Below are 23,547 nucleotides of genomic sequence, written 5' to 3' on the forward strand. Positions count from 1 at the left end.
AGCAGCTACGGAACTTCACGGCAAGTAACGGAGGTTCTTAGCCCGGGATGTCAACAGACTGACCGCACACTGCCCTGGGGCGGCCGGGGCCCCGCTTTCACCAGGGTCCCGCCCAGAATCTGCCCGCCAGGCGGGTCCGGCAGCGCTGGCAGCTCCTCGGCACCCCCGAGAGGATTCCGGCGGCAGTAGCATGGCTGTAGCCTGGGACTGCCCGGTCCCTGCAGTGACCACCGCACCGTACCGGCCCGCACAAACGCGGCGCGGCCAGGGAAGGACTCCCCGGGGCTGGGGCCGACAGCGCTTCCGGGGCGATAAACGTCGCTGGGGTCCCCCGGTCTCCGTACGCCCCTAGGCCCGGACCGGTGCGGCCAAAGACTCCTCCGAGGGCTAGGACAAACAGCCCTAGGGGGCGCTGAAAACCGCAGCTACCGAGCCGAGGTCCGCCGGACCCTAACAAGCCCCAGCGCCGACTGAGCCGCCGGTACTGACGCAGACAGGGCCACGGGGCGCTGAGGCCAGGGGCACTCCCGGGGCGGGGGATGGAGGAGACGCTAAGGCCAGGGGCATCCCCGGGGTTGGGGGGACGCTGAAGGCTGAACCCAGGAGCCCGCAGCCGGCAGCAGAGAAAGCGCCTGGCACCAACCCCACACCTTCACATGCCCCTCGTAGCTCTCGCGAGATTTCCTCTACCACAACCCTACCGCCGCAGCTCTCGCGACAGTTCGCCCTTTCCCGCGCCCCGCGGGGCTCTCGCGAGAGTCGCTGCTGGAGCTGACGGGGTGGACAAGATGGCGGCTACGACGACCATCGCTCTGGTGAGTGTCGAGCCCGGCCTGGCCTGCTCTGCGCGCCGCTGGCCGGGGCGTATTGACGGAGAGTGGCTCGCTTCTGCTCGGCCCAGGGGATGCGGATGCGCTGAGCCTTGCTGAACCCCGCTGGGTTCTGGGGCGGGCTGGGACTTCGCGTCTGGCCGCTGGACGGGGCCTTCACTCTACTGGGTCTCTGTGGAGGACCGAGGGAGTTTCGGGCCCATCGTTGTTCGCGGGAGGTCTTCCTGCCGGCACCGGCCCTTTCGGCCCCCCTGCGGCCCTGTGTGGTGAGGGTCCAGCTGGCGCAGCCGAGGCCCCGCTGCTCTGGGCCGCCGACCCAGGGGGCCTCGCTGGCTGAGGTTGCCAAAGCCGGGGCCGGCGGCGGGTCCGAACGAGCGGTGCAAGGCTCCGCACGGCTTTCTCTGTCAGCAGCGTTGTGCTTACCCGTCGGTGTCTGCCTTGTGCTTTGTGCCGGTGCTTTGGCAGCAGGTTTCACGGTGCTGGAATCCGCGCTCGCTGCTCTCTTGGGGCTTGTTTGCTGGGTTCCAAACACCCAGCCAGGTGCTGGAGGTCCGATACAAGTATTTAGCTTGAAGCCTGCGGTTAACGGGTGAGCTGCGGGCCGCCCTTCCTGGCAGAACGGGTTTGGTGCCTGGTTGGGGGTGGTAGCTTTGTGCTTCCTATCGCTGCTTTCATGCGCTCAAGAGAAGATCGCAACAACGTCGATCTTTGTGAGTACTTCGTAGTTTCGGGAACGTTCTTTAGAGCTTTCCAGAGCAGAGAAGGGAGCTCTCGTTTCAGAGGCTTGTTTATTTTCTTTAGGAATTAACCTTAAGTAGAAAAGTACTTCCTTAGGGCACGGTTCAGCCTTACTTGGACCATTCATCTTATGGGCTGTAAAATGGAAATGGCGACCCTCCAAGGTGTCCAGCCTCTGAGACAGGAAGCCTGTGCTGCGACCACAGGTGCTGGGGTGCTGCGGGGGAGGTGACCAGGCTCATGGGGACCATCCATACATCTCCAGATGCTTGTGGAGTACTGGGTTGCTAAAGAAACTGCAGCACTCTGAGCCATTCAGTGCCGCCACTTTCGGGGTCAGTCCTGTGGAAGTGCCACTATGCCACAGCTTGAGACGCTTCCATTGGAAATGCTCCTTTAGTGCCTCCTTGCCCTCGGTGGTTATTTCAGGGTGACACAGTGAGTGGGATTTACCCCATTTCTTGCTCTTGTGAACTTTTTTTGCCCATTTTCTGTGTTCCCTGCATGTTTCCCAGGCCCTTGTCATCCTGCGACAGAGGCTGGAGTGCTCCCTGGCAGGGTCAGCAGCCCGCAGTCTGCCCCAGTGGCTCTTGACAGGCTCAATCTCTGCCTGGGGTTCTGCCCTCACCTGGCGCAAGCTCTGGACTCGATGAGTTCTGGCTTAGCACTTTAATGAGGAGCCCATCCTGGAAGGATTAATCGTGGCCATGTTGGAGGATGCTGCTCCAAGGCTCCTGCACACAGCAGCGTAGGGGCCACGACCATTCTGAGTGCTACCTGAGGGTCCTGAGCCCTCAGTCTCTGACAGAGCAGTGGCCTCGTGGCCCTTTGCTGGTTTTTCCCCAGCTGTTTAGTGTTGTGTTGGGACTTTAGGAGTGATGTGGTGTCCCATGTGGTCTGAGGAGTGAGCTGAGAGTTGAAAACTGAGGTGCAGGTGATGTCTGTGCTGATGGCAGAGCAGTGACCCTGCAGAGTGTGATGCTGCACACAATGTCTGGGAGTTGGTTTTGGTCCAGGATTCCATCAGATGCAGTGCAGGTGTATCCCAAGGAGTTGTTTCAGGGCACACAGATCACTGTGGGTGTGTTTAGGCACTGTCCCTGTTCTCAGGTGTTGGATGTGCAGAGGACTGGTGCTCTGGATGGGCTGGGTCATGCTGCTGGGCAACACATTGACATCTGTCATAGGATCTCCTTGTTCATTTGCTACTGGCCAAATGTGCAGGGATGTGAGCAGCTGGGTCACGAGGTGCCAGAGCAGTGAAGTCTTTTGGAAGGCTTTAATCCTCTCCATTCTCTGCAGAACACATCTGGTAGTACGGACATGCCCTGTGCCCAGGCTCTGCGGTGTAGACAACCCGTGATCACTGCTGTTACTGGCTGGAATAATATTCCATAGGGAAAAGAGCAGTGCTATAGAAATTCAGGGATGGTGAAAGGTTCCCCTACACTAAGGTTTTTAGAGTGACAGGGTTTGCATCTGGGTCCACCAAAACCGAGAATAGTGTAGCTAGTAGGTCAAGGGAGGTTCTTCTAACCTCTCTCCTCTGCCCTAGTGAGGCCACAGCTGGAGAACTGGGGCCAGTGCTGGGTTCTCCAGTTCAAGAGAGACTGGGAACAACTGGAGAGAGTCCAGTGGAGGCTGGGAAGATGCTGAGGGGCCTGGAGCATCTCTGTGAAGAGGAAAGGCTGAGAGCCCTGGGGCTGATGAGCCTGGAGAAGAGCATCTTGAGAGGGGATCTTCGCAGTGCTCAGCAAGAGATAAAGGGTGGGGTCATACTCTTCCTAGTGGTGCCCAGGGACGGGCCAAGGGGTCTGGGCATGAATTGGGGAAGCCAGGAGGTTCCCTCAGGGCTCAGAGGGTGCAGGAGTTCAACCCACCCCAAAGGGCCCAGCAGTGCTCATAGCAACAAGTACTCTGCTCATTCGTCTCCTGAAGGAGGGTCCTCTCCTCATCCTCTTCCCAACTCTTCTCCCAGTTCTTGTGCCCTGCTGCCTGTTACAGCTGGTTTAGATGGGAATGTTCTCGTCTGTAGACCACCCTTCAGTAGGTTCCCTGCTGCCCAGCAGACTCCAGTTTGTGAGACTAGTGGCCCTTGTACTCTCTTTTTCTTCTCCCAAGTCCCATAGCCCATCAAGGGCACTACTGAAAAGCTGAGGGGAAGGGGGACAGAGCAGAAGGTGTGGGCTTTGCCTACAGAGGGTCTGCAGAGAACTGAGGAGGTTTCTTGGAAGTCTTTGCTAGCAGATACACAAGGTGTAAATGAGGAGAGCTAGTGGAAAGCATCCCAAAATGGGTTTTAATTATCTCTTTGAATGTTCTACAACTGAAATGAATCCTGGAGTCTTCCTGCCACCATCACCGTATTGTGACCATATAGGTGGAGATGGTTTGGTGGTGACCTGGCAGTGCTGGGTTGATGGTTGGGCTTGATCTGAAAAGTCTCTTCCAACAGTTCTGTGATTCCATGGTTGGCTTTGGTGGTCCAAGTGGGCTGATCTGGGAGAAGCTTGGCAGTGAGTACAGGAAATGCTTCAACCCCATTTTCTGCTCTGCACTTTGGGTTTTCTATGGTTGCCCTGCAACCAGTGATGTTCTCAGACATCTGCTCAGCCTCATGTGTGTGTGGCCATGTGGTCATCTCAGTGGTGAACCCTGGGCTGAGGAAAAACATTTGTTCTGCTGGCTGATACAGGCAGAACTTCCAAGAACAGCAATGGCAGATCCATGTCTTGTCCTGCCACTTTAAGCTGAAGAGGTGGTGAGATGAATGGCTCCTGCAGTGGGACCATCCTGTTGTGACTGTGCTCTTGACCTCTACTGCATGGATTGGTAGGAATGAATCAGGCCAGTCCTGCCCTGAATCTGTGAGAAGAGGTCAGGGCTCTCTTGGGAGGGATCCCAGGGCTCTCTTGGGAGGGATCCCAGGGCTCTCTTGGGAGGGATCCCAGGGCTCTCTTGGGAGGACACACAATTATCTCATGGGCAGATGTTCCTAGTCCAGTGGTTGCTGTTACTGAGGTGAATGAGCTTCTGGAGGATCTTGAGGTAGAAGGTGGCTGGATAGTTTGGTGGCACACACAGTGCTCTGCATTGGGAAGATGAAGGGGTTAGGGTAGGCTGGGGCAGTCTGTAACCAGCTGTGTCCTGCCAGCTCTCACTGGGGTCTGTCTGTTCCAGAGGAACATGGCTCCAGTTTGTACCCAGTGACAGAGACCTTGATTCATGCACTGGGTGAGCAGCATCAGCACCAATCCTTGGTTGCTGGGGAAACATGTTGGTGACAGCCCTGCCTTGAGGGTAGGGTCCCTGTGACAGCTGGGAGGGGTGGAAGTGAGGACATTTTAGTGTGTATAACCGTGGAAAGTCACCATCCTGTATCCCATGTGTAGGTGACATGAGCAGATGGGCCAGCAGGCAGAGCTGGGGATCACAATCTTCATGGTGGGTGCTTAGTGGTCTTGGCATTGAAAGGCTGGCACTGGAGCTTCTATTCTCCATCCAGAACTTGCCATGGCTGTGGATGGCTCAGATCCTGCCTGGAGTTTGGTGCTCTTGTCTCTGCATTCTGCTCCTTTTTGGTGGGGGGACTTGAGGGTTCCTGCCTTGGGCCAAGCTGCCTTGTGAGTAGCTGTTGCTTGTCTCCTCTCTGCTGCTTGCTCTGGGTCTTGGCGATTTCTGTTGTCCTAAAGTAACCTTTAGAACCCAAGTGCTAAACTGAGGACACTGTGGGAATGTGCTCGAGCTACATCTGCACTTGGGTGGTGTCTGTCACTGCTGAGGGAGAATCCAAGTGGTTAAGGTGTCTCCTCCTTCCCAGCACAGCCAGAACATTGTGCACAGCAACCTAGAGAGAAAGTGTGAAAATACCCTTGCTGAGAAATGGGGCTGCTGGAGAACTTGGTCACAGAGGATTCTGCTGGCTGCAGGGTGGCACCACAGCAGGGCTGGTGTCCTCTGGAGCAGCTGTCCTTGTGGTGATGTCTGTGTGCTTGCACCTCACCACCCCATCTGACACTTCTCTGAGGTCTTGTGAGAGCTCTTCAGCAGCTTTCCCATCAGGGTGACCATGTGGGGTGGAGAGGGTGCCATAAAGGATGTGTTTTCTGTGCAGCCGTGGTCAGGATCTAGTGCTTCTGAAAAATGTTCTTCTCCCTGAGGCTTCAGGTGTGGCCAAACCCCACCCTTTTCTGCTTTGCCTCCTGGTGTTGTGTTCATGAGATCTGGATGAACCTGCAAGGGGATTTATTTTCAGAGACCTTTGTGCCTAACCTCTTGAATTACTAGCCAACATCCGCCAGTACCAGCAGTGATGGTCCTGCATGAATGGGAAGGAGGTCAGCAGGACACCTCTCTGCTCTTTGTGTACCAGTTGCTTTGATGTCCGTTTTCCCAGCGCCAGCTGTCCCTTTGCCAGGGGAGCTGCTGTGGGTTTGCCATGTGGTGGGTCAGGTCCTCCCTCTGCACTGGACTGTTTCAGGGTGCTTCCGTATGTGAATTTTTGTTGGTTTGACTGGGGAACTGGGACATCTGTCAGGAGGTTTTTAGTGACAAACCCTCTTGACTGGGAATGGTGCTGGCACTTTGGGATGCCACACAACAGCACTCTGAGGGTAGCAGTTGGCTGTTCATCAGGAAGATCTGAGCTGCTGAATCTCTTTAATCTAACTCAGGCTGATGGGTCCACCTTGGAGATACCTTCTGGTGCTTTGTGGGGGGAATCATGGACCAGTTGTTTGACAGGAAGGGAGTTCAGGGTGGAAGGGGTGCCTGAGGCAGAGAAGTCACCAAACCACCCAGCGGGGTAACATTGTGTGTCTGAGCTCATGAAGGGTCATTTCTGTGGCCCAGAGGCTGCTTTTGGACCTGATGTGCGTCAGTGTGAGCTGAAATTCCGCCCCCCACCGACAATAACCAGGCTAGATCAGTATGGAAGCAAATGAAAGCTGTATTTACAAGCAAAATCTACAATCTATGATGAAATGCAATGGATATGTACAAATGTACAAGATTCACAACATTTACAAATATATACAATCGACAGAAAAGCACAACCAAGCTCCCTTTGCTTGCCCCCAAAGGGGACCTTTCCCAAGGGGCCTCTCTCCCAGGGGCCTCCCCCCCAGACCTCCCTGGCAGAAAGCAGTTAGCTAAAGCAGAAGGGTTGTTAACTTAGCCCGCCAAGGTCAGTGTGTTGTCTTCAGCCAGAAGAGAAGAAACAGCAGCCAGACAGCCCAGCAAGCTGCCCTGACTGCAGACTGCAGAATGCCCCACTTTGTTTTGAGTTCATAAACATTTCTATCTATCCAGTGGAAGTGTTTAGAACAATCATTATTTTGCTTTCTTACACCCAGTAGTGACTTATTTACACTCTTTCTCTGCTTGAACTTTGTAAAGAAAAATTAGAGACAGTTTCAAACCATCACATGCTGAATCTCTTTAATCTAACCCAGGCTGATGGGTCCACCTTGGAGATACCTTCTGGTGCTTTGTGGGGGGAACCATGGACCAGTTGTTTGACAGGAAGGGAGTTCAGGGTGGAAGGGGTGCCTGAGGCAGAGAAGTCACCAAACCACCTAGTGGGGTAAAATTGTGTGTCTGAGCTCATGAAGGGTCATTTCTATGGCCCAGATGCTGCTTTTGGACTTGATGTGTGACACCCTGATGGTGCCCTGCAGGGACAGATGGTGCCCGTGGGGACAGCACTTCCCTGTTCTTGGGTATCTGGAGTAAGATGTGGGAGCTAGGAAGGGGTTAGGAGGGGACTTCAGAAGGGAACTTGAGAAACCAGGGAGAAAACAGTATGGGAAGGGATAGGAAGAGAGAGCAGAGGGGTCCAGTGACACCTTAGCTGGTGACACCTAGTTGGGAGGTGGGGTGGAGGTGATGGGAATGCAGAGTGGGAATCGCTTTATCTCCTTTAGGCTGAGAAACTGCTGGTGGGGAGCTCTGAGTGCCCAGTGTGGCATCAGCCCTTACACTGGTGGGGCAGTTCTGCCCTGGGAGCAGCCAGATGTTTGTGGACAGGTTTGGGAAGGCTTTCCTTGGTGAGCTCTGAGTACCCTGGGTTCTGGCAGTGAAGGAATCCATCCCTTTCGTGTTTCTCACAAGCATTCTCTATCCCCTCAGGGCACAGAGTCCATTAAGATGGAAAATGGACAGAGCACAGCAGCCAAGCTGGGGCTTCCTCCCCTCACACCAGAGCAGCAGGAGGCTCTCCAGAAAGTGAGTAAACCTGATGTCAGTTTGCTTCTCAGTGCTCTCCTCTGCCTGGGGATTGGTTTTGTTTGGTGTTTTTCCAATTATTCTCTGTTCTGATGTTGTCAAAGGGAAGTGGTCTGCCAGGGACACATCTGGGGTCATGGCTGTGCTGTGCCTGGATTCAGCCACCCCTGTGCCCAGGAGCTCTTTAGTTTAGGTGGGTTTTTATGGAGCATGGTGTTGAATTTGCTGTTGGGATGGGGAGAGTGGTTTTTAACTGCAAAACTCCCAAATGATGAATAGATAAGATCTGAAGATCAGATCATTGTAAGACAACATGCAGCTGCCACAACACTGCTGAAGGGAGCAGCCTCTGCTACTCAAGCAGTGAGTGTATGAGATGCTCCAGCTGGTCTTTTGTTCCATCCACACATGAAGACATCACAGAACGTCTCTGCTTTTCCCTCTGCTCTTCCTCACATTGTAAAGAGGCCCAGTAGAGAGCATTTTCATAGATTTGCAGAGTGGATTGGGTTGGAATGGACCTTAAAGGTCATCTAGTTCCAAGCCCCCTGCCATGGGCAGGGACACCTCCCAACAGACCAGGTCACTGAAGGTCTTATCCAGCCTGGCCTTGAACACCTCCAGGGAGGAGGCATCCACAGCCTCCCTAGGCTACCTGTTCCAGTGTCTCACCACCCTCACTGTAAAGGATTTCTTCCTAATCTCCAGTCTAAATCTGCCCTCCTTAAGCTTCAGTCCATGTGATCCAACCTGGTTGAATCCAGCTGAAGCTCCAGTCCAGCTCTGATGGCTGGTCCCGTCTTACACAGCCAGTGGGGAGGCTCCTGCTGGCTTGGTGCCCACCTTCCTGATGGGAATGACCAGTGCTCAGCTGAGAGCTCTGGAGAGCAGAGCTGAGCAAAGAGGGGAGAGAAACCAAACCCAAGGCCTGTGGGAGCTGTGGGTAGGTGGCCCTCGTGGGCCAGCAGAGCCCTGCTGTAGGTGGGCTCCGTGTGGGTGTCTCCTGCTGTGCAGCTGCCTGTGTGTGGTGGCTCTGGGTGTGGAGCAGTGTCTCCTTGGCTCACGGCTGTGACTCCCCTTGTCCGTTTCCAGGTTCCGAAGCTCACGCCTCACATCCACGGCTTAGAGCCTGCTGTGCCCTGGCACCTCCCAAACCTGCAGCCAAGGAAAGCAGGTGCCCGGGGGTTGGCTCAGTGTGTGCCCTGCCCTGGGGCTGGGCACGGCTGGCTGTTAGGTGACAAAGTCTCCATGCCAGCACCACCAGGTGTGAAGTTCAGGCTTTGTCAAATCTGTAGAGTGCTGAGAGCTAGGACAACTGAGGCTCGTGCCAACAGGCAGGAGCTGAGTGTGTGGCTCAGGCTTTGTCACACCCATGGAGCACTGAAAGCCAACCAAGCCCTGTGTCTGCAGGCTGGAAGCAGAGGAGCTGCAGTGTTGTAGACAGCAGAAGCAGCAGGTCCTCCAGGCTAGAGCAGGCCAGATGTGATGGGAGAGAGGGAGTGCCCAGTCAGGAAACTGGATTGGGGAGTTGGAGGCCCTTCCCTTCTGTAGAAACTTTGTCCAGATATTCTCTGAATGGAGAGGACTTGAAGGAGGCTCTGTCCTGCCCTCATCCCAGCAGGTAAGGTGCTGTGGTGGGACCCAGGGGCCGAGGGCGGAAGCGGGGAACACTCAGTGTCCAGTGCATGCTGCTCCCTACCATGGTGCCCTGCTAGCTTTCTGCTCCAGCCCTGTGCTGTGCTCCAGGGCTCAGGGCCCTGTGAGGAGGACCAGGATGCAAGTGAGCTGGTGGCAGTGCCTAGGGCTGGAGCATCCAGAAGTCCCAGTGGTGTGGTGGTGTGGAGCCAGCTGTCCCTCCCTGCGCTGCGGTGCTGTCCTGTGCCCACAGCCCCTGTCTCTTTCCAGGCCAAGAAGTACGCGATGGAGCAGAGCATCAAGAGTGTGCTGGTGAAGCAAACCATCGCCCACCAGCAGCAGCAGCTCACCAACCTGCAGGTGAGAGCCCCCCGGGTGCCCCCGCGCTGCCTCACCTCCCCCAGGCGGTGGAGTTCTTGTTGTGCTCAGAAGCAGACACAGCCCTGAGGCCTCCCTGCAGCCAGGTGTTGTCTGGTGTTTCCACAGTGAAATTCAACTATAGAGGGTCTTCAGCCCACCAAAGAAACCCACATTGCTCTCCTGCACAAATTGTCCCACATTGGCCTGGTTTGAAGAGGACATTTCTGAGGGTTTCTCCCCTGCTGGCTGGCCTAAAGCTTCCTGAAGTGCCAGAAGCCAAAATGTTTGTTCTGGGTTTTGGTTTTGACTCATGTTTGAGGTGATGTCCAGGGTCATTGGAAAGTGTCCTTCACCACCTCTTCTGCCTGAGGGGACAGTCCCTGTGTCCTGTGTCCCAGCAGTGCTGTCCCATTGCCCTCATCCAAGTGCATCCCAGAGACATTCTGTTGGCTGTTCCTGCCAGTGCTGGAGTGCCATTGCACTGGGAGCACCTAACTAGGGTGGAAATCTCCCTGCAGAGGTGTACTGGTCATGTCTCGCTGCCCTCTGCTCTAAGGGACATGGATGTTGACCCCAGCAGCAGCAGTGGGTGGCCTGGCCATGGGGTAGCTCAGGGCTGTGGGTGCTTCTGAGCCTCTGCTCTAGTTGAGGGGCTCCTTGTTAAAGGCTGGGGGTGAGCCAACGACAGTGGTTGCAGAGGTTACTGTTGCCTTGAGTCCCCCCTGGGAAGAGAAGACCCTGCTTCCTGAGGCAGTGGCAGCAGCACAACTCCACCCTGGCCTGGTGGGACTGGCATCTGCAGGCTCCCCGCGCCGGACAGCCCTGGGGAGCAGGCAGTGAGGGGCGAGGAAGGAGAGGCCTCTGCCGCAGTCCCTGTGCCGCCGCCTGCTTGAGTTTGTACAAACAGCCGTAGTATGCTCAGCTCCAACAGACTGAACTCTGTCTTTACTGTCTTTCAGATGGCAGCAGTGACAATGGGCTTTGGAGATCCTCTCTCACCTTTACAATCGGTCAATAGACATATTCACTTCTTCTGGGGCACTTTGTCTTAGTCAGGGCCTAGCGTGGGGACCTACCTAGTGGTGATACAATGCTCTTAACTCCACCCAGCACCACCCTCCCACATCCCCACCTGTTATGGACAAGCACCACAAGCAGAGGCCAAGTGTAAGCTCCCCAGAGAAGACCCTAGGCTGGGTGCAGTCTGCTGAGACACGGGCAGTCGGGGTCCTGCAGTCAGGTGGCAAAGCCAGCGTTAGATTTCCAACAGCTCTGAACGCACCCGTGAGATTGTGGCAGCTGCATTTCTAGGGATGCTGCAGTTCTGAGGTCCTGACCCAAAACTAACTGCCAAGGTAACTCACCAGTGGGCAAGTTCTCGGCCAACAGAGCACCGGAGAGCTGGCAGCTGCGGTGCTGGGGAGGACTGGGGCACTCCAGGCTGGCAGAACATGGTGCAAGACTGCTCTTTACTGTGCATGTGTCCAGACTAGGTGAATATGGCATGTTCCACAGACCATGAACACAGGATGGAAGTAACAGAGCTGCAGAAACACCCAGAGAACCTGTGCAGCCCCTTAGTGCTGGAACCTCTAATCAGATGCCACCAAGAGCTTAATTACCTGGGATTGTCCATCCCCTCCTGTTTTTGGGCACTGGCCACTCAGCTCCCCCCTGGAAAGGTTCATCTGTAAATTCACCTGTCAATATTTTTCCATCTTGTTGGAGTTCAAATACAACCAGAGCCTCCCACTGCAAAGGGAAAGCTGCACCCAAACTAAGCCTTCCTCCAGCACTGCCCCAGCTGTGTCAGCTGGGGAGGCACAGTAAATGTCAGTGGGGTGTGAGCTTAGTGTCCACCTCAGTGGGAGCTTGGCAGAGTGGCTGCCTGAGCCCTCACACCCCAGTAACAGCAGTGAAGGGAGGTGCACCCTGGAGAGCACAGCTCCATCCCTTTAAATGAAAAAGCTGAGGCTCATTACTCCCAGCTGGGCAGCAGATGAGAAGTGTGTGCTGATGGTGGTGCAGGAGCTGTTTCATTTCTCCTCATAGCTGGGTTTGAGTTCTTTTCCCAGAATATTCCTCCTCTCTAGGGTCAGACCACTCCTGGTGGACAAGCCAGGAGCAGTGGTTGCACTAAATTAGCCTGGTGCAATTGGGGTGCCCTGTCCTCAGCAAGTGCCTCATCCCAAAATCCCCAGGGGTGTAAGAAGTGCCCACAAAGCCCTGCTCAACACTTTGTCCTGTTGACCAGACTCACCAGTCCCTAGCTGGAGGAGGTGCAGCCTCTGCTTCCTATAGCAGTGTCTCAGTGCCTGAGGTTGTAGCTCTTTCTCTTCCCAGCACTGCATCAAGACCAGCACAACTTCCTGGCCTTGTAGTGAAGCTGAAGCCAGTGGTGATGTTCTTGCATCACCTCCTTTGTTCAGAGGAGCACTCCCAAGGGGATGTTTGGCTTGTCCTGAAAATAACCTCCACAGGCCCTTGGCAGCAACCCCACCTTGACACAGCTGTCAGCTGCTGCCTTTGTGAAGGCTGCAGGTGCTTCAGGCTCCACTTTGTGGGTGGAGAAGGAGGTCAGTGGCCAGTAAAGCCCCCTTGGTGTAGCTGGTGAGGACAATTGAGATTTCTGGTCAAGAGTTACTGATGCTGTTGTGTGCTCAGTTCACAGCTCTACATCCCATCATCCCCCATGCCTGATGCTGCAGATCCCTGCTGGGGAGCCATGTAGTCACCGTGGCCAGCTCAGCTCTGCCTTTTGTAGGCCCAGCTCTCTCACATGGTGTAGAGAGTCCTTCTCACTCCACCCCACCTGTTCTGTTAGGATCTCTGCAGCAGGGTAAGGTCTGGATGTCTTCCTGCAGAGGTTGCTGCCATAGTGGAGGACAATGCTATTTTCCTCCCCCTGCTGCACTGATAGAAGAAATGTCCTCAGGGGGTGTCTGGGCCCTCTAGAAAGGGGAGATCTCTCTGCTTGGGGTGCCTTATCAGGAAGCACTCACAGGAGAGCACTAGGTATTTGTCACAGTCTGTGGCACCCGGGGTGAAGCACGGGGACACTTGGGGTCAGGATGGTGGTGGCTCTGAACCCATAAAGCCCCAGAGTGCACAGGCTGAGGGCTGATGCTCACGGGCTTTCCTGCACCAGAGCTGGGAATGTGTTGGAGAAGCTGGGAGACAACCCACCCGCTGTGTGTGTGCCATAGTCCTCTAGTTGCAGCCGTGCAGAGTAATTTGAACACTGCCAGACACTTAATGTCACCTCAGGAGCAGCAGCATGGGGTGAGAACCTTTCCTCTTCATGGTGGCCCTGCCCTGCCCAGGGGCAGGAGCTGAGCCTTCACAGTTGGCTTCCTCCCATGGCAATGCCAGTCCTGAGTGGGCTGTGGGGGAGGAGGAGTTCTCCAGGTACAGTCTGTGGGCCTTGAGCTACTTGTTCCAGTGGGAGGTGTCCCTGCCCATGGCAGAGGGTTGGAACTAGGTGATCTTTAAGGTCCCTTCCAGCCCAGCCCAGTCTGATTCTGTGACTGTCACAGATGAAATCCTGTCCCCAGGCACCTCAGAGCCCGATGTGCTTCCTCCACAGGCAGGCCTCTTGTCAAGGCCTCAGCAAAGACCCTCTTAAGCAGGGCTGGGACAGAGGTGGTGGTAGTCCAGAGCTCCCCAGTTGGTTCCAGCACTGCTGTGCTGGGAAGGGAGAGGCCCTCAGTTCTGCACTGCATGTGCCTGCTCTGTGGCAGGTCCTGGCCCTCCCTGCCCCACCGCTGTCCCTGCAGAGCAGGAGGACGAATCTCCAGTGCCCTGTAGCTTGCTGAGCATAGGGAGCTGCCTCCACAGAGACCAGGTGCCTGCCATGATCCCCAGGAGGTGCAGCCAGGACCCATTGTCCAAGCTCTGCCAGCCCTGCAGGCAGCCTCTGCTAGAACAGCCCCAAGGTCCTGGCAGGATCAGCTGCTGCCTGGGTGCTGCTGCCAGAGGTGTTCTGGGCTTGTCCTGCAAACAGCTTCTCAGGCAGGCCCAGGAGATAGCACAGAGCCTCTCTCTCTCCCAGAGTAGTGCCCTGGGGGCTGCAGCCCCTCGGAGCTGGAGGGCAGGCAGTGATGAGTACTGGCACCACACAGGCCCAGCAGCTCCAGTTAACTCTTTAGGTCATGTTTTTTTGCTTTGCTCTTGAGTGAGGTGGACGTGGTGCCCAGTACTGGATCTCCTGCTGCCTGGGGCGGGTGTGGGGGTGTGATGCCTGTGGGGGTGGGAGGAGGTGCCCAGTTCCAGATCCTTTGCTGCCTGGGAGGATGGGGGTGGGAGGGAGTGCCTGGTGGTGCCCAGCATTGGATCTCTGCTGTCCCTTGTGGGAGGGAGTGGGGTGGGAGCACTGCTGGGAGTGTCCAGAACCAAGACCTTTGCTGCCTGGAGGGGGATCTGTCCTAGAGTGAAGTTATTTTCTCCTCCTGCCAGCGCTGCTGGAGCTGTGGTCAGGCTTGGGGGGGTGCAGGGGGGAGCGGTTAGACCTTGCCAGGGGGATTGGAGCTATGGCTCCTGAGGTGCCAAGCCCTGCCAGAGCTTTGGCTGTCCGGGACTGAGCTGCAGCTGCACTGCTCTCCTGCTCCCGCGGTCTGCATCCAGCACGAAAAGGCTTCCTCATACCACCTGTGCCAGGCTGTGCTGCAGCCCAGTGAGGAGCTCCCTGCAGTGGGGCCGTAGCTCCTGGGAGGGAAGGAGGCTGGGAAGGAGGTCCTGGTATCCATGGCCACCCCCTGGTCTAACCAGCCAGTTCTTCTTTCCACTACAGATGGCAGCTCAGCGGCAGCGTGCCCTGGCCATCATGTGCCGCGTGTACGTGGGCTCCATCTACTATGAGCTGGGAGAGGACACCATTCGCCAGGCCTTTGCCCCCTTTGGACCGATCAAAAGCATTGACATGTCCTGGGACTCGGTCACCATGAAGCACAAGGTGAGTTGGCAGCCCTGCAGTGACCTGGTCATTTTTCTCTTCTGAGTGTATCCAGGGAGGAAGGAACCGTTGTCACCCTTGTGGGGAGCAGGATAAACATCTGTGGCTGCTGCTGCCCTTGGCTCTGCAGGATTCTGCAGTGGGAACCAGGCCTGGGTGGAGCGGGGTAGATGAAAGATGCCCAGCAGCCCTGTGTGCCATGGCCTTTGGCTGGTGGGCCTCTTGCTGCGAGTCTGTGGGAGCCTTGTGTCAGCTCTTCTGCACCTGATTCTCTGCTTGAACAAAAGCTTCTTGAAGGAGAAGCCTCTTCTTGGCTGCAAGAGTACATGGGAGGTGGTGTCTGCCTCAGCCTGGCACCAGACTGGAGGCAGGATGGGTCTGGTGGTTCAACAGTGTGTCCTTCTGTCCCAGGGCTTTGCTTTTGTGGAGTATGAGGTTCCTGAAGCTGCCCAGCTGGCCCTGGAGCAGATGAACTCAGTCATGCTGGGGGGGAGGAACATCAAGGTGAGTAGCAGGCTGCTTAGGGGGTTCTTGGTTCTCTTTGCTGGCATAAAGGCTTTGTGCCTCCAAATGCTTCTCATGGGGCTGTAGTGTGGGGGATAACCTCAAGTTTGTTCCTTGGACCTTGGTGTTCAGCCTGTTGGGGATATGGTGGCACTGAATACCTTTTCCTCTGAGAAGGCTCCAGCATGCTATCAATCCTAGGAACTTCTGGTGAGCCATCTCAGGGCTTGCTTGCCTGCACATGGGCTGGAAGTCTCCTGAGGATAGGACAGAAGTGATGGCTGATCTTTTACTGCCTCCATCTCGTGTTGCACATATGTGGGTGGCAGATGAGTAGCACCAGACTTCGGTTGGGCCTGGTGATAGTGAGGGACTTAAAGCAGAGGCTGACCTTGTTTCCAGAAGGAGACCTTGAGCACAAAGGCACAAACCATGGCGTTCAGGTGTGTTCAGGTGGTCAGAGTGGGCTTGGGAAATGTTTAGGGGGAACCCAGCATTTTCTGCATTTCTATCTCTTCTGCACTCTATCTGCGGTGGAGTGTCCAAGGGCTTGGGCTTGCAGGAGCCTCCAAAGGAAGGATGTAGAAGAACTGTGCTTTGCTGCTAGGAGGTTCTCAGTTCCTGGCAGCTCAGGGAACATAAGAGGAGATGTGGCAGAGAGAGAGATAAGAGTCTGACCGGGCTCTCAGTTCTCCTGCCATGCCCAGAGCTGGGTCAGCAGTACCCTTCATTAATGATGGCCTAAGAAGTGTTGTCTGGCTGGAAGAAGGGTGAGGGCACGAACTTGAGCATGAAAGGTTCCATCTCAGTGTGAGGAGGAACTTTGTTAATTTAAGGGTGAGAGAGACCTGGAGCAGGCTTCTTCATAGAGGTGGTGGAGTCTCCATCTTTGGAGACGTTCTAAGCCTGCCTGGACGTGTTCCTGTGTGATCTTCTCTGGGTGACCCTGCCTTAGCAGGGGGATTGGACTTGATGATCTCTGGAGGGTCCTTCCAACCCTCACCATTCTGTGATTCTGTAAAGAGGCAGTGGGTGGCCAGTGCCTTTCTGCTGCAGCCCCTGGTGAGGCTGCTGGTGCTCCTCAAGGCTGAGGGGCTGCTTGCTGTGTCCTGTGCAGGTGGGCAGGCCCAGCAACATTGGGCAGGCACAGCCCATTATCGACCAGCTGGCCGAGGAGGCACGGGCCTTCAACCGCATCTACGTGGCCTCCGTCCACCAGGACCTCTCAGATGATGACATCAAGAGTGTCTTTGAGGCCTTTGGGAAGATCAAGTCCTGCACACTGGCCAGGGACCCCACGACAGGGAAGCATAAAGGCTATGGTTTCATCGGTAAGTGGCTGGGGAGCTCCCTCCCCCTGGGGCTTTCACTGTGGTGGAGAAATTGCGATGGGACAGAATGAGACCCTGGAACAGGCTGCCCAGGGAAGTTGTGGATGCCCCCTCTCTGGAGGTGGTCAAGGCTGTGCTGGATGAAGCCTTGAGCAACCTGGTATACTGGAAGGTGTCCCTGCCCATGGTGGGGAGCTGCCCATACAGTGCAGGGTTGGAACTGGATGGCTTAAGGTCCCTTCCAACCCAAACCGTTCTGTGATTCTATAAAAGATTCCTGGAGCAGGCCTGTGCCTGAGCTTGGAGGTGCAGTGAGCAGCCAGTGATGTTGAGTCACTGTTTTGTAGCTTGAGGGATCCCTGCTGGCTGCAAGCAGCAGGTCTGGTGGGATGAGGGAGCTGAGCACCAAGGGCTCCTCACAGGAGCTGTGTGTGCTGAGAGAGGGGCTGGGTTTGAGATTAAAAAGGTGGTTCACAAACACTGCTCTTCCTTGCTGCAGAGTATGAGAAAGCCCAGTCCTCTCAGGATGCTGTCTCCTCCATGAACCTCTTCGACCTGGGGGGCCAGTACCTGCGGGTGGGCAAGGCTGTGACGCCCCCAATGCCACTCCTGACGCCTGCCACACCAGGAGGGCTCCCGCCAGCTGCTGCCGTGGCTGCAGCTGCTGCCACAGCCAAGATCACAGCACAGGTAAGGCCTGGGCTGGTGCCACCCAGCCAGGGGCATGGCATAGGTGTGCAGTGACAGCCAGCTGTACCCCCACTGCTCATGGGAGAAGCTCCTCGCTCAGACCGTGCTCAGCTCCCAGGACATCACAGGAAGAAGCCTGCCCCTGACACCAGCGTTTTGGGGGATTCCAGCATAGCTGCTCAGAGCTTGGTTGGGGGAGGATGAGAAGGGGACAGCAGTGATGAGGGAATGGATTGCAGAGGCTGGAGAAGCCCTGGGAGTACATGAAGCGGGGTGGGCTGATGAGGGCAGTGACAGCTGGGTGAGCAGCATTCTGTTGAAAGGGCTCTGCCTGCCTGGTGAGGTGGCATGGCTGCAGTGGTTTCAGGCTGGCCAGAGACAAGAAGAAGCAGTGATGGAGCGCAGGACTGGTGTTGATGCAGCAGTACAGAGGTTCTCCAGTTGTTTTCCTGAAGTGAGAGAAGCTCTTGGCTGTGCACTGCTGAAGGAGGGTTGCCCCTCAGAGCAGACCCCCATGTCTGTGTCCATAGTCCTTGCCCTGGGCAGCAGAATCTCCCCTTGTGTTGCCCTAACCCATGAAAGAAACCAGTCCCACCACTGCTGACTTCTTGGGTTTCTTCAGGCCCAAGAGCTGCAGGGACATGCAGGCTGTGCATGCTGCTGGTGCTGGCTGGGCTTGGCCTTGTGAGGGGCTCTTTATTGAGAGCAAACGCAGGAGCAGGAGGAGCTGCCACTGCAGTGAAGTGCCCAAGCTGGGGACCTCTGCAGTCAGCTGAGGCTTGGCTAGAAGAATTATTTGGACCAAAATGACTTTGGGAAAGAACTGTTAACTTCATGGGATGACAGAGATCTGTCACAGACATGGAACATCTCTGGGACACCTTGACCAGAGGAGTCAAAGGTGACAGTGGCCTGGGCAGAGCCGTGGGGTTCCTTTGTTAGCAGCATGAGGAGCTGGGCTGAGGATGCTCCAGGGTGGAGCTGCTGTGTGCTGGGGGTGAAGCTTAGAGCCTGGCAGCTGCAGGGCCAGGTTTGCCCATTTGGGGATTTTGCTGCAAATTTGTCCCGTGCAGGCTGTTGCTGTGTGGCTGAAGAACAGCAACAGTGGGACTTGCTTTCAGGGAAACTGGGATCTGCAGGCACTGATCTCAGCCCTGCAGCTCCAAAGGAAAGAGATTTCCCAGAGAAGCTGAGGTGCAGAGCCTGGTGTTTGGGGGACACGCACTGCTAGATTAGTGTGGCTGCCTTGGAGAAGACTTGCAATTCATGAGGGAAAAAGTGAGAGCATCCTATGGAGAGCTGAGGAGTTGGGGACCTCTGTGAGAAGTAGCTGAGCCTTAGTGGGATCCCCTCCATCTCTGGCTCCTTGGTGCAGAGCTAACTCCTGGGCTTTTGTCTTGCAGGAAGCAGTGGCAGGAGCTGCAGTTCTTGGCACGCTGGCAACCCCTGGGCTGGTGTCCCCAGCCCTGACGTTGGCCCAGCCCCTGGGGGCATTGCCACAGGCTGTGATGGCAGCACAAGCTCCAGGAGTCATTACAGGTGTGTTGGCTCTTCTCTGACACTTGTCACCTCTCACAGAGTAGGGTCCCTGTAGCTCAGGAGAGGCGGATGCTGAGATCTTGCTCCCTGCCCTGGAGCTGCAGTGGTTTTCATTGGTGCAGCAGAGCAGGGATTTGGTTTGGTGCAGGACAAGGTGGGGGATGGCTTTTGCCTGAAAGGGGGAGCTTTACATTAGATATTGGGAGGAAATCCTTCACCATGAGGGTGGTGAGACATGGAATGGGTTCTCTAGAGAGGTTTTGGGTGCCTCATCCCTGGAAGTGTTCAAGGCTGGGTTGGTTGGGGCCTTGAGCAACCTGCTCTAGTGTAAGGTGACTGCCCATGGCATGGAACTAGATGATCTCAAAGGTCCCTTCCAGCCCAAACTATTCCATGACATAAAGACATGACACGTGAAGGTCAGAGCAGGAGAGTGTGGGATTCTGAGTGGAACTGGGCAGGTGTCCCTCCGTGCAGGATCCTGCGCTCCTGCCCTATGTGTGGGTGCTGCATGTGCTGAGGGTTTGTGTCCTGGTGCCGCTGAGCTGCTGCTTCTGCTGTCCTGGGGGTTGTTAGAATCATGGAATTGGCTGGGGTTAGAAATGACCTCCAAGGTCATTGAGTCCAACTATAAACACCACCATAGTCACTAATCCATGTCCCCAAGTGCCATGTCCACATGTTTCTTGAACACCTCTGAGGATGGTGACTCCACCACATCCCCTGCTCCTGCCTGTTGGTACAAAGGAACCCATCCAGACTCTGGCCCCCCCTCTGCTGCTGCTGGTGTGCACCCAGGTACCACAGGGCTTCGATTCTTCTGATGCCACAGAGCTTGTGCCCCTGCAGGTGTGACCCCCGCCCGCCCTCCCATCCCCGTCACCATCCCGCAGGTGGGAGTGGTGAACCCCATCCTGGCCAGCCCCCCGGCACTGGGGCTGGTGGAGGTGAAGAAGGAGAAGGAGGAGGAGGAGGTGTTGCAGGAGTCGGAGCGGCCGGAGATGCTGAGCGAGCAGGAGCACATGAGCATCTCGGGCAGCAGCGCCCGCCACATGGTCATGCAGAAGCTGCTGCGCAAGCAGGAGGTGAGTGGGGCTGGTGGGCAGCAGCAGGCCACCCCTGGTAGGGCTCTCCACACCTGGTGTGGCTGTCTGAGGCAGCAGGAGGCTACCTGCTTGCCTGCAGCTCATGATGGTTCTCCCTCTGCCTCTTGAGTCTTCTCATGGTTTCCCTGAAGGTTCAGAGCAGTCGCTGCCAGAAGAGCCCTTGGTGGCCTTTTTGGCTTGTCATCGGTGGGGCTGGCACATGGTCAGGGACAATCTAGCCCTAGCTGTTGAGTCCACCTTTTCCCTAGCACCTTTTCCTGCAGGATGGAACTCTGAGGTGTTGATAAACCAGGGTTTCACAGGAGTTGCCATGAGAGAGGACAACTAAATGAGAGGAGCAGCCAGAACATCAAAGAGAACAGTGTGGAGTCTTAGGTGATTTTTGAAGGGGACATGTTGATCATCTCAGCAGGCTTCTTGTTTTGGCATGAGCAGAGGTTGAGGTTCCTCTGAGATGTTTGCTGAGCTTTGACTCTGAATTAATGACATGTCTTCTGTTTGGTGAGCAGGGACAGTGCTGAGGGGCATTTCATGAGGGAAGACACAGCTGGCTTAGCCAGGGAGTGTTCTCTTTTGCTTTCAAAGACATCTCCAAGCTTCTGGCTGCACAGCCACTTCTCTTCTCACAAGCACCTTCCCCAGAGAACCACACTTACTTGGCTTATTGCTTGAAGAAATGTAGCAGTGCTGAAAAAGTCTTAGTGACATGGTCCTCTGAGATGCTTGGTATTCCCAACAGCTTTTGCTCTTCTAGGAGACCCTCAAAGGTGGTCCAATCAACAGGAGAATGAGAGCTGCAACAAATGTTTTGGTTAGCCCATGATAGAAAGGACCAGAAGCTTCCCAGAGAGGCTATGGAGTCTCCATCTTTGGAGACACTCTGAAGTAGTCTGGAAAGCTGGACTCTGAAGTAGTCCAGGGAAGCTTCAAGTGGTTCTTGAGCAGGTGACCTCCAGAGGTCCCTTCCAACCTCATGTGTTGTGACAGAGAGGTGCTCAGTCTCAAGAGGGCTCAATGGGGGATGCGTGTCAGAGGTGTGCTGCAGTTGCTCTGACCAACTAACCAGCTGGCAAAGGTATCACAGACCTGGGTGACCTTTCCACCTGATGCAGAGATGAAGGAAAACATGAAAGCCATGTAAGGTGGGAATGATGAAGATGAGAAAATAGCTGGATAGCAGCGTGAGGAAAATCAGAGACATCTCCAGGTCACTTGAGATTCCACAGTGTGTGTGAGGAAAGCCTAGGAGAGGGCACAGGGCTTCCCTGACAGAGCTGGCCATGGCACAGGAACTTGGGACTTATGCTTTGGGTGTTGGGGGAGATGGACTGACGGATGCCTGAGAACGTGGGACATGAGTGGGTTGATGGAATGTGGCTGTGCTTCCATAGCTCTGGAAGGACCGGTGGTGCTCAGACACCTGCACAGCCCCATTTGGCTCTGCAGGTCCCATCTGTGTTTCAGGGACATTGACTCATGGAGTTGTTTGGAAAAGACCTTTAAGAGCGTGGAGTCCAACCATTAACTGACTTGTCCCTTCTGTCTGCAGTCCACTGTGATGGTGCTTCGCAACATGGTGGATCCAAAGGACATTGATGATGACCTGGAGGGAGAAGTCACAGAAGAGTGTGGCAAATTTGGGGCTGTGAACAGAGTCATCATCTACCAGGAGAAGCAAGGAGAAGAGGAGGATGCAGAGATCATTGTCAAGATCTTTGTGGAGTTCTCCATGGCCTCAGAGACTCACAAAGCCATCCAGGCTCTGAACGGGCGCTGGTTCGCGGGCAGGAAGGTGGTGGCAGAGGTCTATGACCAGGAGAGGTTTGACAACAGTGACCTCTCGGCATGAACTACACTCCAAGGACTTGGCCTGGTGCCCTCTGCCCTGCCCGGCAGGATTTTGGCCGCGGGTGCCAACGTGGCAGGGTGGGCAGGGGTCTCTGGTGTACTCATAGCTTGGATAAAGGCTCAAAGCAAGCTGGTGGGCTCTGTGTGTGTGTGCCCAGGGCTGGTGGTGTGTGTGTGTGTGTGTCTGGGGCTGGTGGTGGGCTGGGGGGATGTGTGTGTCCCCAGGGCTGGTGGTGGGCTCTGCGTGGGTGTGCCCGGGGCTGGTGGTGGGCTCTGCGTGGGTGTGCCCGGGGCTGGTGGTGGGCTCTGCGTGGGTGTGTGCCTTGTGTGTGCGTGCCTGGGGCTGGTGGTGGGCTCCGTGTGTGTGCGTGCCTGGGGCTGGTGGTGGGCTCCGTGTGTGTGCGTGCCTGGGGCTGGTGGTGGGCTCCGTGTGTGTGTGTGCCTGGGGCTGGTGGTGGGCTCCGTGTGTGTGTGTGCCTGGGGCTGGTGGTGGGCTCCGTGTGTGTGTGTGCCTGGGGCTGGTGGTGGGCTCCGTGTGTGTGCGTGCCTGGGGCTGGTGGTGGGCTCCGTGTGTGTGCGTGCCTGGGGCTGGTGGTGGGCTCTGCGTGGGTGTGCGTGCCTGGGGCTGGTGGTGGGCTCTGCGTGGGTGTGCGTGTCCGGGGCTGGTGGTGGGCTCTGCGTGGGTGTGTGTGCCTGGGGCTGGTGGTGGGCTCCGTGTGTGTGTGTGCCTTGTGTGTGCCTGGGGCTGGTGGTGGGCTCTGTGTGTGTGCGTGCCTGGGCTGGTGGTGGCTCTGTGTGTGTGCGTGCCTGGGGCTGGTGGTGGGCTCTGTGTGTGTGTGCGTGCCTGGGGCTGGTGGTGGGCTCTGTGTGTGTGCGTGCCTGGGGCTGGTGGTGGGCTCCGTGTGTGTGTGCGTGCCTGGGGCTGGTGGTGGGCTCTGTGTGTGTGCGTGCCTGGGGCTGGTGGTGGGCTCCGTGTGTGTGTGCGTGCCTGGGGCTGGTGGTGGGCTCCGTGTGTGTGTGCGTGCCTGGGGCTGGTGGTGGGCTCCGTGTGTGTGTGCGTGCCTGGGGCTGGTGGTGGGCTCCGCGTGGGTGTGCGTGCCTGGGGCTGGTGGTGGGCTCCGCGTGGGTGTGCGTGCCTGGGGCTGGTGGTGGGCTCCGTGGGTGTGCGTGCCTGGGGCTGGTGGTGGGCTCCGTGTGGGTGTGTGCCTTGTGTGTGCCTGGGGCTGGTGGTGGGCTCCGGGTGTGTGCGCGCGCCTGGGGCTGGTGGTGGGCTCCGGTGTGTGTGCGCGCCTGGGGCTGGTGGTGGGCTCCGTGTGTGTGTGCGCGCCTGGGGCTGGTGGTGGGCTCCGTGTGTGTGCGCGCGCCTGGGGCTGGTGGTGGGCTCCGTGTGTGTGTGCGTGCCTGGGGCTGGTGGTGGGCTCCGTGTGTGTGTGTGCCTGGGGCTGGTGGTGGGCTCCGTGTGTGTGCGCGCGCCTGGGGCTGGTGGTGGGCTCCGTGTGTGTGCGCGCGCCTGGGGCTGGTGGTGGGCTCCGTGTGTGTGCGCGCGCCTGGGGCTGGTGGTGGGCTCTGTGTGTGTGCGCGCCTGGGGCTGGTGGTGGGCTCCGTGTGTGTGTGTGCCTGGGGCTGGTGGTGGGCTCCGTGTGTGTGCGCGCGCCTGGGGCTGGTGGTGGGCTCCGTGTGTGTGCGCGCGCCTGGGGCTGGTGGTGGGCTCCGTGGTGTGCGCGCGCCTGGGGCTGGTGGTGGGCTCCGTGTGTGTGCGCGCGCCTGGGGCTGGTGGTGGGCTCCGTGTG

The 23,547-nt window shown here is 56.7% G+C and overlaps 1 protein-coding gene across 1 annotated transcript; it reads left to right on the top strand.

The window, feature by feature from the left end:
• The first annotated feature begins 782 nt into the window (after positions 1-782).
• PUF60 (poly(U) binding splicing factor 60) lies at positions 783-21,873 on the top strand. Its single transcript, XM_054385641.1, has 11 exons — positions 783-815; positions 7,698-7,793; positions 9,699-9,788; positions 10,748-10,798; positions 14,578-14,739; positions 15,151-15,243; positions 16,361-16,574; positions 17,074-17,264; positions 18,668-18,803; positions 19,653-19,888; positions 21,459-21,873. The coding sequence occupies exons 1-11, from the start codon at positions 789-791 to the stop codon at positions 21,756-21,758; spliced, it is 1,596 nt and encodes a 531-aa protein (XP_054241616.1). The 5' UTR covers positions 783-788; the 3' UTR covers positions 21,759-21,873.
• Positions 21,874-23,547: the final 1,674 nt, after the last annotated feature.

Source organism: Indicator indicator, chromosome 12, assembly GCF_027791375.1.
Source record: "Indicator indicator isolate 239-I01 chromosome 12, UM_Iind_1.1, whole genome shotgun sequence".
Classification (NCBI taxonomy): domain Eukaryota; kingdom Metazoa; phylum Chordata; class Aves; order Piciformes; family Indicatoridae; genus Indicator; species Indicator indicator.

What these genes read in the sequence shown, in the direction of transcription:
- PUF60 (XM_054385641.1), top strand. Translation starts at nt 789, where the DNA reads ATGGCGGCTACGACGACCATCGCTCTG. An exon ending in TAAAGGCTATGGTTTCATCG is followed by an intron (nt 16,575 to 17,073) that starts GTAAGTGGCTGG and finishes TCCTTGCTGCAG; the next exon opens with AGTATGAGAAAGCCCAGTCC. An exon ending in AGCTGCTGCGCAAGCAGGAG is followed by an intron (nt 19,889 to 21,458) that starts GTGAGTGGGGCT and finishes TTCTGTCTGCAG; the next exon opens with TCCACTGTGATGGTGCTTCG.